Source organism: Adiantum capillus-veneris, chromosome 2 (assembly GCF_014529385.1).
Source record: "Adiantum capillus-veneris isolate H3 chromosome 2, ASM1452938v2, whole genome shotgun sequence".
NCBI classification, from domain to species: domain Eukaryota; kingdom Viridiplantae; phylum Streptophyta; class Polypodiopsida; order Polypodiales; family Pteridaceae; genus Adiantum; species Adiantum capillus-veneris.
The window spans coordinates 26,241,915-26,257,571 of NC_140932.1; the positions used below are offsets into that span (position 1 = coordinate 26,241,915).

The 15,657-nt window shown below is 45.6% G+C and overlaps 1 protein-coding gene and 1 pseudogene across 4 annotated transcripts in view; one reads left to right on the forward strand and one right to left on the reverse strand.

Annotated features, from left to right (window-relative positions):
- The window catches only part of LOC147462535 (PH, RCC1 and FYVE domains-containing protein 1-like), a 109,709-nt gene extending 96,772 nt beyond the window's left edge, over positions 1-12,937 (forward strand). For all 4 annotated transcript variants that reach the window (XM_086484283.1, XM_086484266.1, XM_086484270.1 and 1 more), the window contains 2 exons: positions 11,724-12,154; positions 12,263-12,937. In XM_086484283.1, the coding sequence (XP_086340409.1) occupies positions 11,724-12,154; positions 12,263-12,392 (561 nt within the window). In that variant the 3' untranslated portion in view covers positions 12,393-12,937. The remainder of the gene's footprint in view (positions 1-11,723; positions 12,155-12,262) is intronic.
- On the reverse strand, positions 7,665-11,467 carry LOC147462536 (uncharacterized; annotated as a pseudogene).
- Positions 12,938-15,657: the final 2,720 nt, after the last annotated feature.

The window sequence follows — 15,657 nt, forward strand, 5'->3', positions numbered from 1 at the left end:
TCTCCACTGCAGAAGAGAAGATTGTTGTTGAAGTCCAGGCCTTTCACTCTGATTGGGGGCCAGCTCTACAAATCGGGACCAGATGGTGTTCTGAAGCGTTGTGTCTCGCCTCATGAGGTGGAGCATATTCTGAAGGATGCCCACAATGGTCCCACTGGTGGCCATTATCCTGGTCACATCACCGCCCAGAAGATTCTACAGAGTGGTCTATGGTGGCCCTACGTTTTTAAGGATGCAATGGCATATTCTAAGGTTTGTGATGTGTTCCAGCGCTGTGGGCTGAAGCCAAGTAAGCAATCCAACCATCCTCTGCAGGTCTCGATGGCGTGGTTACCTTTTGAGAGATGGGGCTTGGACTTCGTGGGTCCAATATATCCCCCGGCTCAACCATGTAATCGCAAATATTTGCTAGTCGCTACAGACTATGCAACAAAGTGGACGGAGGTACTAGCGACAGTAGATTGCACTGGCAATACAGTAGCCAAATTTTTATATGAAAATATTTTATGCAGATTTGGATGTCCCTTAGAGATCACCAGTGATAGGGGCAGTCATTTTGTCAATGACATGATCTCAACTTTGCTGGCCAATTACAAGATTTTTCACCGCAAGTCGTGCTCTTATTACCCTAGAGCCAATGGATAGGCCGAGAGCACCAACAAGGTTCTCATCGCCCTTCTGCGGAAAGCATGTCATCTCCATCCAGCATCGTGGGCTCAAGCTGTGCACGGCACTCTTTGGGCATACCGCACATCTTTCAAAGCAACAACAAATCACACGCCTTTTCAACTCGCTTTCGGTTTGGAAGCCATAGTTCAACTCAGGATCCCCTAGGGTAGGCAGTCTGCGTGCAAGTTGGGGCATGGAATCTGCCTCTATATCCCGTCTCACCTTATTGGATGAAAGCCGCCGTTTAGCTTCACATGCTCTGCAAGCGGAGCAACTTCGTTGCAAAGCGTGGCATGATCACCACCTCAGAAAACCGAAAATAAAGCAAGGCACACTGGTGCTACTCTATCAGGCAAAATATTTGAAAAAAGCAAAGAAGCTGGTTCTAGCTTGGCAAGGGCCCTTCGTGGTGGAAGAGATTTTACCACAGGGGGAAGTCCAGTTAGTCACTCTAGAAGGCGTTCCCTTGCCACTGGTAAACGGATCAAGGATTAAGTGCTATCACTCGCCTTAATTATATACACATCTACTGATGATAGCTATCCCAACACCATATGATTATTCCCTCCTCAATTCGGTATTTCTCCCTGGCTTACCATTTTCCCCTCTTCTCAAATCTTCCTCATGACAGCTCTTATCTTTCAAAACTTCCCTTGTTTCAATCCATACATCAGTTACTGTTGTTCTGTCTCTGTCTCTGCTCCCCATCTGTAATTTCCGAGGTTCAAGTCTCATCGAATAGATAGTTTGATTATTGGATATTGTTCGACGATTAAACCAGCTCAACTGCATCTCTCTTTTCAGTCTCTAATTTTTACAAGCACTCTCTCACCATCAAATCTCTCTCTTTGCCTTCTGGGACTATCTCTTGTAAAAGACTCCTCAAATTGATTCAGTACTGATGTTTTCCTCCTGTGAATTGACGCCCTTCTGGTTAATAAACCCCATAGCCAAAAAGATAAGGCCTAAATCGTTATTCTCTATCTCTGACAACATTTATATCTCTGGCTCTCTATCTAGGCCTTGTTCTTTCTTTTCCCCCGCACTGTTCTTGCTTACTGAGCCCCTTGTCATCTCTTAACCTGACCCACATTCTCTCCTCCTACAGAGTTCCCATCCTGAACATGCTTGAATGCATCTTTTTGCCATGTCTCAAGTTTTATATCACCTAACAATGCCTCGTAGACATCCACATGGAGCTCTTCTTTCGATGAATTGGCACTTCTTACAGCAAAAAGGCATCTTCATACCGTTTGCTGCCCACCAATTTCCTTCATTTTCAATAAGCCTCATCTCTTAACTGCACTGCTTTTTGTCGAATGTGGCTGCCCCTCACCATTCACCACTAAAAGCCCTCGCCCTCGACCTTCCCCTGTCGACCCCTCTCCAGTCCTCGCCCTCGCCCTCGCCCCACCCCCTATCGACCCCCGCCTCAGCCCCATGTAAAATTCGCCCCAGCACAACAGAATTCGCCCCAGCCTACCCTTGTAAAATTCGCCCCATCCTTACTCAAATTCGCCCCTGCCCTATTTTGGATTCACCCCTACCCAGTTTCTCTCAGCCCAATTGGATTCGCCCCTTCCTATTTTGGATTCGTCCCTACCCAGTTCCCTCTCAAAATTTGCCCAGCTTTGGATTCGCCCCTACCCAGTTACCCTCCTCTGCCTATTAGATTCGCCCCTACCCTAACTTATTCGCCCGAGCCCTAACTTCGTTCGCCCCTACCCTAACTTACTCAGATAACTTTCTCGCCCAAACTCGCCCAAGCCTTATTAATTTCGCCCCTACCCTAACTTCATTCGCCCCTACCCTAACTTACTCGCCCCAGCCCTAACCTCATTCGCCTATTAGCTCTTGATTCGCCCCTACCTACCCAATCGTCCTATACCCAATCCTCAGTCGAATCCTCTCGCCCTGCCCCACAAAATTGCCCCAGCTCCCCTTCTGTCCAGCCTCTGCCTAGCCCAATCCCAAATCGTTTCTATACTCACCTTGGCCTGTATCTGACGCTTTTCCATCACTTGGTCTACTCAACTGCTCACTGTTTTGGCATCTACCCGACCTCACCATGACAGGAGGTAGCAAGCAACAGGAGAAACAGCCAGAAAGAAGTAGCAAGAGAAAGGTAGAGTTGAAGAAAAGGAAAGCTCTGGTTGCAGAATCAGAGAGCGAAGCAGAGGAAGCATCTGCAAGCAGCAGCCATGGCATAGATGACTTTACCTCAAGTGACCTAAGTGATGAGAGCTACAGAGCAGACTCAGCAGCATCTGATGATTCAGATGTAAATTCCGAGTCAGGTGCTTCCAGTGATCAGGAGGAACATTCAAAAGTGGCTCAGAAGAAAGGAAAGCAGCAAATCATCACTCATGAAATCAAGAGGCCTGCTTCTTCGAAAAATCGCACAACATTCTCATTAAATTTTTATATGCGGCAACCTGGACCATCTCTCAGTGAGGTGCTTTCGACTGCTCAACTACGGACTCTGGGTCTCACAACATTGGCTGATGCAGATTTACTTGATACGGTTCCAGCAGAGATGATACATCAACTGTTGAAAGACTTTCCAAAGGTCCGGGGCTACAAGCTAACAGCTACAAGGCTTGGCCATGCCATGGGTATGACCAACTTTCCAGGTGTGAAGCCTACTACTCGCACTTTCTCTTTGCTGTCCAAGGATGCGACAATTCAAGCATGTCAAGAGCTATTGAGTTCGGATCACCCGGATTATGAGCGAAACAGACGGCTTCTCGCAATCTTCAGGTATTACTTTCTGGCTCGAGATGCCAAAGAAGACAAGGAAAAAACTGATCTTCTCACTACCTTCTCCCACTGCGACGGGCTATATTGTTTAATCCACACTATCCCTTGTGGATTCCACCTGATTCTCTTCAGCTCTTTGCAAACTAGGGCTAAAAGATTTCGGGCCCAAGTGCAGTCTGTGCAGTTAAGTTTTAAATGTTTTGCGGCACCTCTCTTGGCATGGGTCATAAACATACCTATTAACCCAAATGAAGTGGATGAGGAGCAGGGAACCTCGAAAGAGAAAAGGAAAACCGTGAGCATGCAGGTTGACCCCACAGTCACCAAGAAAAAGAAGATCAAGGCGAAAGTGGTGAAGGATACAGTGAAGTCTCTACTCTCCTTGCTAGTTTTTGAGAGCCAGCAGACTAGGGTACATCTTCAGCGTCACACGTCTACTTCTACCCCTGGTTCTACTGTGTCGGCGCCAGTGTATACTGTTGCTCCTCAGGAGAGGATGGTTGCTTCACCCATACAGGATCCTCTTCCTTCTTCTCCCATTTTCACTCATACACCGGTCAACATATCTATCTCTCCACCTACAACAACAATCTCAGAGGCACCTACTACACCAACTATACCTCCTTCTAGCTCGTCGGCTGTGCCACAGGTGCGCCCTCTAGCATCACATGCATCTGAGGGATCTTCAGGTAGGACCGACTCCACTTCTTTGTTTCAGCTTTCAGAGAAGTTACTACAAGACTCCAGAGTTGCTATTGCCACCTACGAGCTAGGTGCAGAGCAGCTAGTTGCAACGCACCAGCATCACTCCGCCACATACGCAGCTATGGAGGGATCTCTGCGAGTTGCCGAGAGTGCCATCGCAGATCGAGATGCAACGATTTTTGCACTACAGCAAGCATTGAAGATAAAGTCAAGGATTATTGATGACCTAAAAGCACAGGTGTAGGGATTTCAAGAAATGCTCATGTATGGTAACAGGCCTACCCAGGCTCCTGTGGGATATGGATGGACTGGGCTAGGGATACAGGTCCAGAATCCAGCAGGCTTTGCAGCACCAGCAGGTCCCTCTCAGCCCACTCAGCAGTTCATGGGACACTACCCAGCAGGTCCCTCTCAGCCCACTCAGCAGTTCATGGGACACTACCCAGCAGGTCCCTCTCAACCCTCTCAGTAGTTCATGGGACACTACCAACAGCCCCAGTTCCAGTACTTTACTCAGCAGGGGTCTCAGGTCCAGATGCCACACATGCAGAGCCACAGTGTTCCTTGTTGTAACGGTGTTGCTGGTGCACACCGCCATGGTTATGTTACTAGGCGTCCGGAGTTCACTTCAGGGCAGGTGCTGCAGATGGCTGCTACAACCACAGGAAGCTAGGTTATGCAGAGCACAGTCCAGCAACCGCATCGTTACACAATCGATCTGATGGCTCCTCCCGATCCGGATACTTCTGGAGCAGCAATGGCGACGACACTTTCCCTTGGGTGACAGGACTGTGCTCTTACCTCACCTTTCATTGTACATATAGTTACTTTTGCAGTTTCATTCAGTTTTGGCTCACCGAGACGGTGACCAGTCTTGTGGCGGGCAACCTATAGCAAGCTACAGTGTCACTTTCACAGGACACAGTTACAGTTAGTACAGTTGGTCTGGCCTGTTCACACTGGACGGACACTCTGGGCAGTGACACGTGGCAGGGATACGGATGGTGGCCTAGTGGACATGTGTCCAGGTCACACTTAGCTGGCTGATATTTATGAGCCTTTGGTGGCTCTTTATGATTGTATCTATGAGTAGTAGCCGTGGGGTCATTATCATTATCTTTTATAGATAGTCGGGTCATCGTTGAGGTAGTGGGTCTTACACAGAGCACTGCTCCACCATCCCTGCACATCTGAGCCTCGACACCCCATTTGTACCTGTGAGTCCCGGGCTAGAGCTGAGTGTGTTGCCACGCCAGAGTCTGTACATGGTTCTTTGAGCTAGTCGAGTCCACATGTTCTAGTCCATTGTTGTGTCTCTGTTGTTATCCATTGTTTCTGTGTTTCATTCTGTTTGAGAGAGTTTCCATTTGTTTGAGTGAGATTGTCACGCACATTGCACTGAGGGGCACACACACTGTAGAGAGCACGACACATTATCCGCGCTACAAGAGGTGCTTGTGTGGCGAGGCTATGGCTGAATGCAAAGGCGCCATCAAGCTGAATGCAAAAACGCTAGGAATGTGATGACGATGGGGCTAAGATCGACGGCGAGGGTAGGGCTAATTTTATGCAAAAACGTTGAGGTTGCTAGCTGAAAAACGTTGATGCATAGGCTGAGAAAAACGTTGTGCTTGGTGCTACTGGTATCGAGAGGCACCTTCACTGCTCCTCTGTTTAACTCTGGTGACCCAACTTGCCCTACTTACTTTTAATAAATATCATGTCAAAGTGACTTATTACTAAATGACTTAAGTGATTGTTCATATGCCTATATGCTTAAGTGACTTAACTGTGCAAGTGAAGGTATGCAACTATGACCTTCCTAGACATGCAAATCCTGCTAGAGGCTCACAAAGTGCTAGGCTAGGTCCTACGCTAGATTGTAGCAGAAGCTTATCGACGTGGCCCAAGTGCAATGCGCGCGTGACATCCTCTATCCCCATTCTCGCCACCAATTGCGCCAAGTTCATTGGAGGTTTTGATGAAGTCCATGGTGGAGATGATGTTACAACAGAAGGCTCAATGGACCGGTAGTCGAAAGGAAAAGAATGTCTCTAGAGAGGGAATGCGAAGCTCTACGTATAGTTGTTGAAGAAAAGAGGGTAGCTATGGAGCAAGAATGTGAGGGTGAGAGAGACCAATGCATGCAAGAATTGGTCTATCAATTCCTCTCCTCCAAGGTCGATCCTGCCAAAGAGGCTGGCGAGTCATCGGGTAGTCGGATAGAGACGACGATTCTAACCACCTAGTCACTGAGAAGTTGACTTTTAGCAAGTATGATAATAAGATGTGGTTTCGTGAGTTTGATCCGCAAGTTAACTAGAAAGAAAATTCTCTCTCTCTCTCTCTCTCTCTCTCTCTCTCTCTCTCTCTCTCTCAACAGGTGAGTTCAACTCTCCTCGTCGGATTAAGGTCTCTTGGGATAGTTTTCTACGACGTTAAAACAATCTTCCTCTTCTTCTTCTTCTTCTCTCTCTCTCTCTCTCTCTCTCTCTCTCTCTCTCTCTCTCTCTCTCTCTCTCTCTCTCCTAGGTGCCTTTCTCGAGGTCATTTACTTTGAGCAGAGTATTCCTTCTTTGTCATTAATATCTCATATCTCACTCATGTTTTGAAAGGGGATAAAACACAGTGCAATAGCATCTCTCAGTACACAGTCAAATAGTTCAGAAAAGAGTGAGTCATTGCATGATAAGGAACCTCTCTCTGTCATTCATTCTCTCAAGAATGAGAAGGATTTTTTGCATGATAGAGATATAATTGTTCGTAAGGATCATCAAGCCTTCAAGTGGCTCTAGTGTGTACCGAGTATACCTTGGAGTGACCGTCAGCTAGATGGTTCAAGTCTTGTGAACAATTTGGTGGTTTGATTGATTATGTTCCTAGTAAAGCTAACCCAATTGCAGATATTACAACAATACCATCCCGTACCGTTTTTTAGCATTCAGTCTAATATTTTTCAGCATTCACGGTTTACCTTGGGTTTGACCCTCAACATCACACCTGCAGATCAGCATTTCGCATCAACATCAACCAACCCATTCGCGTTTTTGTGCCAGATCAACTTACAACATTAGATCAGCCTCCAGTACCTCCGCAATACTAGCGTTTTCAGTTTTAAGCCCTTAGCCTCACAGATCCAAGCATCAATAGCAAGACCCCATCAACATCTCAACATCTAGAACCATTGTATTAGCATTTGTGCAATCTAAAGCACATACCTTTCTAGCGATAGAGAGGGGGGCCCTTGAAGGGGGGTTTGGGACCCAATCTGGTGTTTGTCTCCTCTCTCTCTCTGAACCGTCACTCATAGTATCATTCTCTCTTCTCCCTCTAGTCTATTGCACATCTCTCTTATAAAGTAGAAGAAACAGTAAAGGAACCTTGAGTACGCACTAAGCACTCATCCTGAGCGTTTCACCATCAATCACTTCCACTGCACATTACATCGCTAGATTTTAAATTTCATTTTGGAATTTGGATTCAAACTACTAGCTGTTTTTGCTTGTTTGAATGCAAAAGTTGTCCTTCACTTAGTTTCTTAATAGTAGAGGTTTGACTCCCTTAAAGTGCCAAATTAAGAGACCCAAACCCCATTCTCTTCCTACTGTCCGCTTCATTAGAGCTATCTTGTCAAATTCATCTATGTACATGACTCTTGCTTGCATGCCCTTGGCTAGAATGCCAACGGGTTCTCCTAGGTCCACGAAGGCCACTAGTTTGCTTAATTGTGCTTTGAGGACATCTATCTCTAAAATGCAGTCATCTTTCAACTCAGCAATGTCTTCCCTATCCAAGCCAAGTGGAAGCCTACCAATCCTTACTTCGTTCTTGATAATCTCAACCCCTTCCTTTATTTCATCACAAATAGGACTCCATTAACAAAGTGTTCAGAGCTAGATGAATTTACCTTTGATACGCTGAACTTTGTCTTGATATATGCTCATGTGTGTGCGTGTGTTGTGTGTTGTGTGTTATGTTTGGGAGCATATGTTAGTTGGGCACTGACGATGTTAGTGGGGATGTCGTTATCCGAGCCAAGTGGAAGCCTGCCAATCCTTACTTCGTTCTTGATAATCTCAACCCTTTCCTTTATTACATCACAAATAGGACTTCATTAACAAAGTGTTCAGAGCTAGATGAATTTACCCTTTTAATACGCTGAACTTCGTGTTGATGTATGCTCATGTGTGTGCGCGTGTGTGCCGTGCTAATTGTCTTGAGGCAGCATTTACGCTAGAGTTACACTTGGCCTTGCTTGCTCTTGGTAGATGGCGTTTACCTGGCTGGGATGGTCTCACAGTTGAATTCTTCATCTCGTTTTGGGATTCTCTCAAGGAGCCTCTGCTTCTCATGATGAATGGTGCATGGGACACTCAGCATCTGCCAGAATCTTGGAAAGAGGGTCTTCTTGTATTGCTACCTAAATGCAAACTCTGCCAGCATTTTTCCACTGGTGGCCTATTACCCTTACGCCCGTCATTTATAAGATTTTGGCCAAAATGATAATACTTCGCATCAAAGATTATCTTTTTACAGGTCTTCATCAGGCACAGTACGGATTTATCCCTCGTTGCCAAATAATGGACAATTTGGCCAATATCCTGGTGGGTATGGAATTTGCTTAGTATACACAGGATGTGCTTGTGATGCAAGTTGACATAGATAAGGCTTTTGACACTGTCCACTGGGATTATATTACGGATGTCATGCAGTGTCTTGGATTTGGCCCAAAGTTAGCGCATATTGTGTATTTTTTATACGCTTGCAGTACAACCTCAGGGATCCTTGGAGGCGAAGTGACAGATTCTTGGTCTCTTAGATGCTCGGTTCGACAAGGCTACCCACCCCCTGCTTTTACACTTGGATCACTTGATCTCCCAAGGCCGCCTTCACGGATTACATTTGCCTTCAGGCCTCATTGGGTAGGCCTATGCGGATGACTCCTTGTTCATGCCCAAGGATACTCTAGAGGACATGCGCGAAATTATGCATGCGTTGGACTTGTTTGGTCTTGCTGCTGGTCTTAAAGTCCACTTCTACAAGTCAAATCTCTTGCCTCTTCACGTACAAGCTTGGCATCAGCTTTTGTGGCCTGGAAAGATTGTGCCTCCGCATGAAATTACCTGACATTTGGGATATCCTATTGGCTGGCATGTTACTGGCACTCAGCAGATTGATTGGGTTATGCATCGTCTCAATATCAAACTCCAATATTGGAAATTGTCTACTTGGCCACTACATGTCAGGCTCCACATTGTACAGTGCATCATGATGGCATATGTTTAGTTCTATTTGCCCTTGTTGCCTTGGCCGCAACACCGTCTTACCTCTCTTCAGTCGTCTATATTGTCGCATTTATGGCATACAAAGGCTAACAAATGCGGTCTGCGCTTGATGTCCATGGGCAAGATTTGCAGTCCAAAGCGCTGTGGTGGCCTTAACATCTTGGATTTGCGCAAACATGCTCTTGCTCGAAAAGCATCGCTTTTGCCCACGCTTGTTGAGCAGCGACAACCATGGACAGTGATGGTTGCTTTCTTATGTGAGCATGTGGTTACCTCCACATTTGGCCACTGGCATTCATCTCTTTGGAGAGTTTGTGTTTGGGAAACTTGATGGACATATTCCTGGTTGTCCTCTCATCTCTGCTTTGATACCGGATTGGAAAAAGGTCACCTTACATTTGACATGGGCTGGTCGCACCGAGCATGAAGGTACTCTTTGAGGTTGGAAATCATTCATTGGAGCAAGGCATTCCCGCTGACTTTGGTGGACAGCTTCCCACGCCAGGCTTACTTTCTTTCTCGTCGTGGGCTGCGTATGGATGCTGATGTCGTGAATTCGGAAGGGAATGTGCTTCATTTTGACGAGATGGCACACAATTTTGGTTTGGGCATGCATTATCGACCTCTCTGGCTGCAATTGCACCTCATGCTGGCTGACCTACTCCCCATTCCACCTTTGGTTGATGGAGGCTGTATCATGGATTGGCAACTACATCAATTCAACTTCACTACAGTTTCTGCTCGCCAGGTTTATAACATTTTGTTGCCCGATCCGTGGCTTGCGGACCAGTGCAATGCCCATGGTCACTACAGCGTTCCACCCGGTGGTGGCAGAAACCCCTTACTGCCCTATGGAAGAGCCACTTGCCTCTTAAGGAACGTCTATTTTTGTGGCTTTGCTTGATGGGTGTGTTGCCAGTTGGTTCTTTTTTGCAAAAGCGTCAGATCAGCTCCTCGCTGCGTTCGTTGCTCTGCTTCCGAAGAATCTGTTCAACTCTTGCTGTGGGATTGTCGCTGTACTAGAGTCTTTATTGCTCGGGTTTCTTCACTCATGCGTCTCCGTTTTCCCGCAGCGGTCTTTCAGAAGAAATTCTGGCTTTTTGGATTCATGTGCCGGCGTTAAAGCCTTTTGCTACTTTCTTCACATGGGTCAGATATTTGGACCTTTTGGAGTATTTGGCGCCAACGCAACTCCTGTATGTTTGACTGCATTGATCTAGACCCTTTCCCCTACTTCAAGATGTCTCTTCGGCAATTCTTGCGCTTTGCCCTCGCTGTTGGGGATATATCGCTTGACCTTTATCAGCTTTCTTATGTTTGCTTTAGAGCCTTTTTATACTTGAACACATTGGTGTTCACCCTGATGTATCGACTTCTTGTTGTGGGTTTTCCCTCTTTGGAGGTTTCCCACTTGTAAATTAATCAAATGCACTTACTGTAAAAAAAAAAGTGTTGTGTTTTGTGTTTTGTGTTTGGGAGCATGTGTTGGTACAGAGTTCTACACTCACTATTGGGCATTGACGACGTTAGTTGGGACGTTGTGGTATTTAGTCAATACTGTGCATGATGGAGCTGATGGTTATATTGTCTTGTGGGTGACTACCATTGGTCTATACCCTATACCTTGCACTTTCCTTTAAGGGTGAATCTGGGCTTATCCTGGATTCATCTAGGTATATTACCTTTAATACTCCTTCTTTAACTGCTTGTTGGAATGTCTCTGGCATGGCTCTGGTGTGCTTATTGTTGCTCTATCTTCATGGCCTGCAACTGTGTTTGGAAATCTGCAATTTGTGTGTCTTTCTTGGCTAAGTCCTGCTTCATGGTTGCACCTCTATTTGCACTTTTTTCATCTCTTGCATGAGGTATGATTCCCATGCTAAACGATTGCTGGTGGGCGGTGGGGGCGTCGGTAATGAGGATGAGGTTTGCACCGAGGCAAATGTTTTTCTCTTGCAATCTGTTGCTAGGAGAGATGAAATGGAAGCTTGCTGTAGGTCCCCTCTCCCTCCTGAGGGTCTATGCAATCATACCTCATAAACCTGCATGAGGGTACCCGTGGGCTGAGGGTACCTGCACAAAGGGTGGATGCAAGCTGAGGGTACCTATGGGCAGATAGAGAATGAGGGTACCTGTGGGCAGAGAGAATTTATGTAGTATTATATCATAATATAATAGGGATTTTCGAAAATTTCCACAAGGTTTGACACGACCAAGGTAAATCAATAGTCTGTGCTCTGGATGTCAAAATCGCTGGATCTTAAAGAGTTGATAGTTTGGGGTGTGTTTTACTATCTTGTGCAGTTGAAAGCATTGGCACCAAAGGTTGCTGACAAGTTGCACATTCAAAATGGAAGCAATACACTTACTGTATGCCAGCCTGAAGACCAGGGTGCTTGCAGGGCATTACCTGCCTCTAGTGGTGGCAGCATGTCAGAAATTGGTCTGGAGGTTTCCAAACCATACAAAGACTGGCGTGACATCTTTAGCAATAACTGTGATATGGAAGGTGAAAGAAGCATCCCGCCTACGCCTAGCAGATCTCAGCATACTGCCCGTCCATATTTTCCTTCTCGCAAGCAGTCTGGATGCCATTTTAGAGTGACAACAAGTGTATCCACACCTGCCGACACACATGCTGAAAGAGAATGGGTAGAACAAGACGAACCAGGAGTGTACATAACATTTGTCAGTTCACCTGGTGGAAGCAAAGATTTACGGCGCGTCCGGTTCAGGTGTGTGAAGCCGTAGTGTTCAAGGCTTTTAACCTGTGTATTATCTCATGTATTTGCACTGTAGATTTTATCTAAATCATTTACATATTGATGTTTCAATGGGTGCAGTAGGAAGAAATTTACTGAATCACAAGCAGAGCTATGGTGGACAGAGAACAAATTGCGTGTGTATCAGCAGCACAATATGCTGTGGAATAGCTCGTCTTTGCGAGTCCCTCACGAGTTCAAAAGCCCTTGAGTTGCTGTGCTTTTCTGAGTAAGCAGTTTTTGTGGATCACCATATTTGGCAAGATTTCAACCTGGCACTTGAAATACGCAGTCGAGTTTCTGAAGAACTTTGAGACCAGCCATCACATCAGAATAGCAGCGAACGCTATTTGTGTGTCGGTGGTTTCAACAAAGATGGAAAAACCAGCCAAAGAAGGTTGAGTTGTGAGTAGGCAATGTGCCTAGTAGCTATGGACCTTTTTTGGCGTCAGAGGTGGTTAATCCACCCCCATTGTAAAAGCTTCTATGTGCTAGTTGAGTCCTGGAGGTGGTACTGGAAGGCATGGCTCAAAACATCTCCATGCCATGTGAAGATTTGTTCCGGGGTACCTGTTTTTGTACTGCATTTATTCTGATGCCATGGGACGATAAGGTGGGACTACACCTCATCAAGTCAGACTGCCCCAATTTTGGAAATCTCTATGTGCTACTTCCACAGGCTAATTGAGCTGGTACACTGCGTGCGGGCATGCATGTGTATAATCATTTTCTTTAGTTGAATAATCTACATTCTGATCTCGTGCATTGGTTTAACCTTTAACTACTCTCTCTCTTCTCTCTCTCTCTCTCTCTCTCTCTCTCTCTCTCATTATGATTACATAATGAATGCCACACTACGCTACCCATCTTAACCCATCAAGTGGTATCCAAGCAAATACTGTGATTAGCACTTTTTAATCACTCTAATTAGATCCTAAGCATAATTTCCTATATTAGACCGAGTGGATTATCTCCTTGCTCATCTTGATTGATTCAATTTCTTTGCATTTGTATGTTGTATTAACACTAATATAGTGGCTAATTACTCGTCTATGGCATGTTCGTGTCGACGCCTAGAGCCACTACCCTTACATGAGTAGTTACACTAGCATTTGCGCTTAATTAGCAATAGACCTAGCATACCTTGTTACATACACTCTTGGATTGCTTCAATTTCTTGAGCTCAACATAACCTCAAAATTCTCTCCAAATTTTATGTGCCGTTTATAGCCCTTCTTCATAGCTCCCCAATGAGCCCAAGCTTGCTTGAAGTCCAATTGAGCATTCAAGTGTGGATTTCTCTGTTGCAACGAGATCATAATTTGCAGAGAGTGATTCTAGAACAAGAAAGTGAAGAAGGCCATGGGCGGACTTGAGCATGACGGTGAATTAAATTGAAATCAAGATTCGGGTCTGGATGGACTGGTTGACCATCGAATCAAATGTTTGCTACACCCTTGCACGCTCCGGTCATCTCCCGATGACCGTGCCCTGTCCGGTCATCATTTGTGTGCCTACCGGCATCGTCTAGTTTTAGTCGAACAGTTGCCTGCCTACACCCTATGTGTCAAGGGGAGGTAAAATGTGTACCTATCCTAGTGTGTTTCGCGGGGAGGAGTGTGTGTGATCAGTGCAATAGAATTCACAAGGGGAGACTTGTTGAGGTGCAGGGTTTGTTGTGCAGCTCTTGTTGTACCGCAAGAGCTCACCCTATCCTTGTAGAATGCCATGTAGATACCATGTGCGTAACATCATGTGATAGACCATGTGTGTCCATGTGATGTCCCAAGAGTCCCAAGAGTCATGCCTAGATCCAAATAGAAGGGTCAAGGATCAAGAGGTATATTGCCCTTTCATAAAGAGTCAAGTGACCTTTGGATAGGTGTAAGCACTAGGTGCTATACCGATAAAATAAGCTTTGTAATCATTTTCTCTAGTTGAATAATCAAGTGTGTGTGTGTGTGTGTGTGTGTGTATACATTCTAATCTCTTGTGCATTGGTTTAACCCTTAAACTAATCTCTCTCTCTCTCTCTCTCTCTCTCTTAAGCACGAAGATGGCTTTCTATAGAGAGCATCTTCTCCACCTCACAGGAGATGGGTTTGTGATTCGACCCAGCTACATGGACACACATATGTCTCATGGTTTGCGTTGTGCCATTGGTCAGATACGCACATCCTCACATCAGCTCGAGATTGAGACCGGTAGATTCAGAGGGATACCAGCAGACAGCAGGATATGCCGATTATGCCAGAGAGAGCCAGAGACAGAGTTGCACTACATATGTCATTGCACAGTGTTCTATGAGATACGGGGGCGTTTCCACTGCTTATTCAGAGAGGGTTTTGGTCCTCTATCTAGGGTCATGAGTTATGAGGATCAGAGATGTCTTGGACTATATCTACTTGAGTTACACAGGTATAGAGACACTTTACTGGGGAGAGCTAGAGAGAGGCAGTCCCAGAGACACATTACAGATTTCTTTTCACTAGATATGGGACAGCCAGAGGAGCAGCCACCACTGCAGAGCTCGTCCCACACTCATTCGACCACTACTGGCACTCTCATCGACCGAGCACTGGAGCTACAGAGATACAGACGACCGCGACTGAGGAGAGGAGCTACACAGCATCGACGGAGACTACAACAGAAGATTCGAGCCATACTCTCTCGACATCCAGAGTGCAGATGAGGATGGATCCTCACCATTTCTTCCATCTTTGTTTCACACACTGTTACATCCAGTTTACCGGGTACCTATTGTATCAGCTGCTACACCCACGTAGTTTTAGATTGTAGTAGTAGTAGTATTTTGTTCCACTTCTAGTTCTTTTGTACCCAGACATGGTATTAGATTCACTATTTTGTAACTGATTGGTCTCATAGGTCATTTTGGCCTTTTGAAGACGTTAATATAACATTTCATTTCATTTCATTTCTCTCTCTCTCTCTCTCTCTCTCTCTCTCTCTCTCTCTCAGCCGTTTTTTGACCTAGACTCTTTTGATCATAACTTCTTCATCCGAACTCCGATTTGGGTGATCTATAGCTTCAATCGAAGAGCACGAAGTCCTCTACGCATTGATGTAAAGACAGAAATTTTCAGAGTTATGGAAGGCGTTTCTATAGCAGCATTTCCGAAGTGAACAGGTTCAACAAAATTGATTCTCATCTCCTATTTTACATACAATGTCTTCCGGCACTCGCAAGGGTTCTTCTTCTTCAACAAGGTCCACAACCATTGTGGAAAATGATCCAAAATCTCTTAAGTGTGGAGATAGCAACACAACCACCCAACCAACGACATCGGAAACCATGATCATGGCGTACTTGGTATCATTGCAAGAGACCGTAAACAAACAAGGCGAAGACTTACGAGTACTTGCAATGGAGAATGGCACACTAAGGATACTTGTGGTTGAGAATGAGAATCTCAAGAGGACACTTGAGATGCAAACAACACGTTTGATGCAACTTG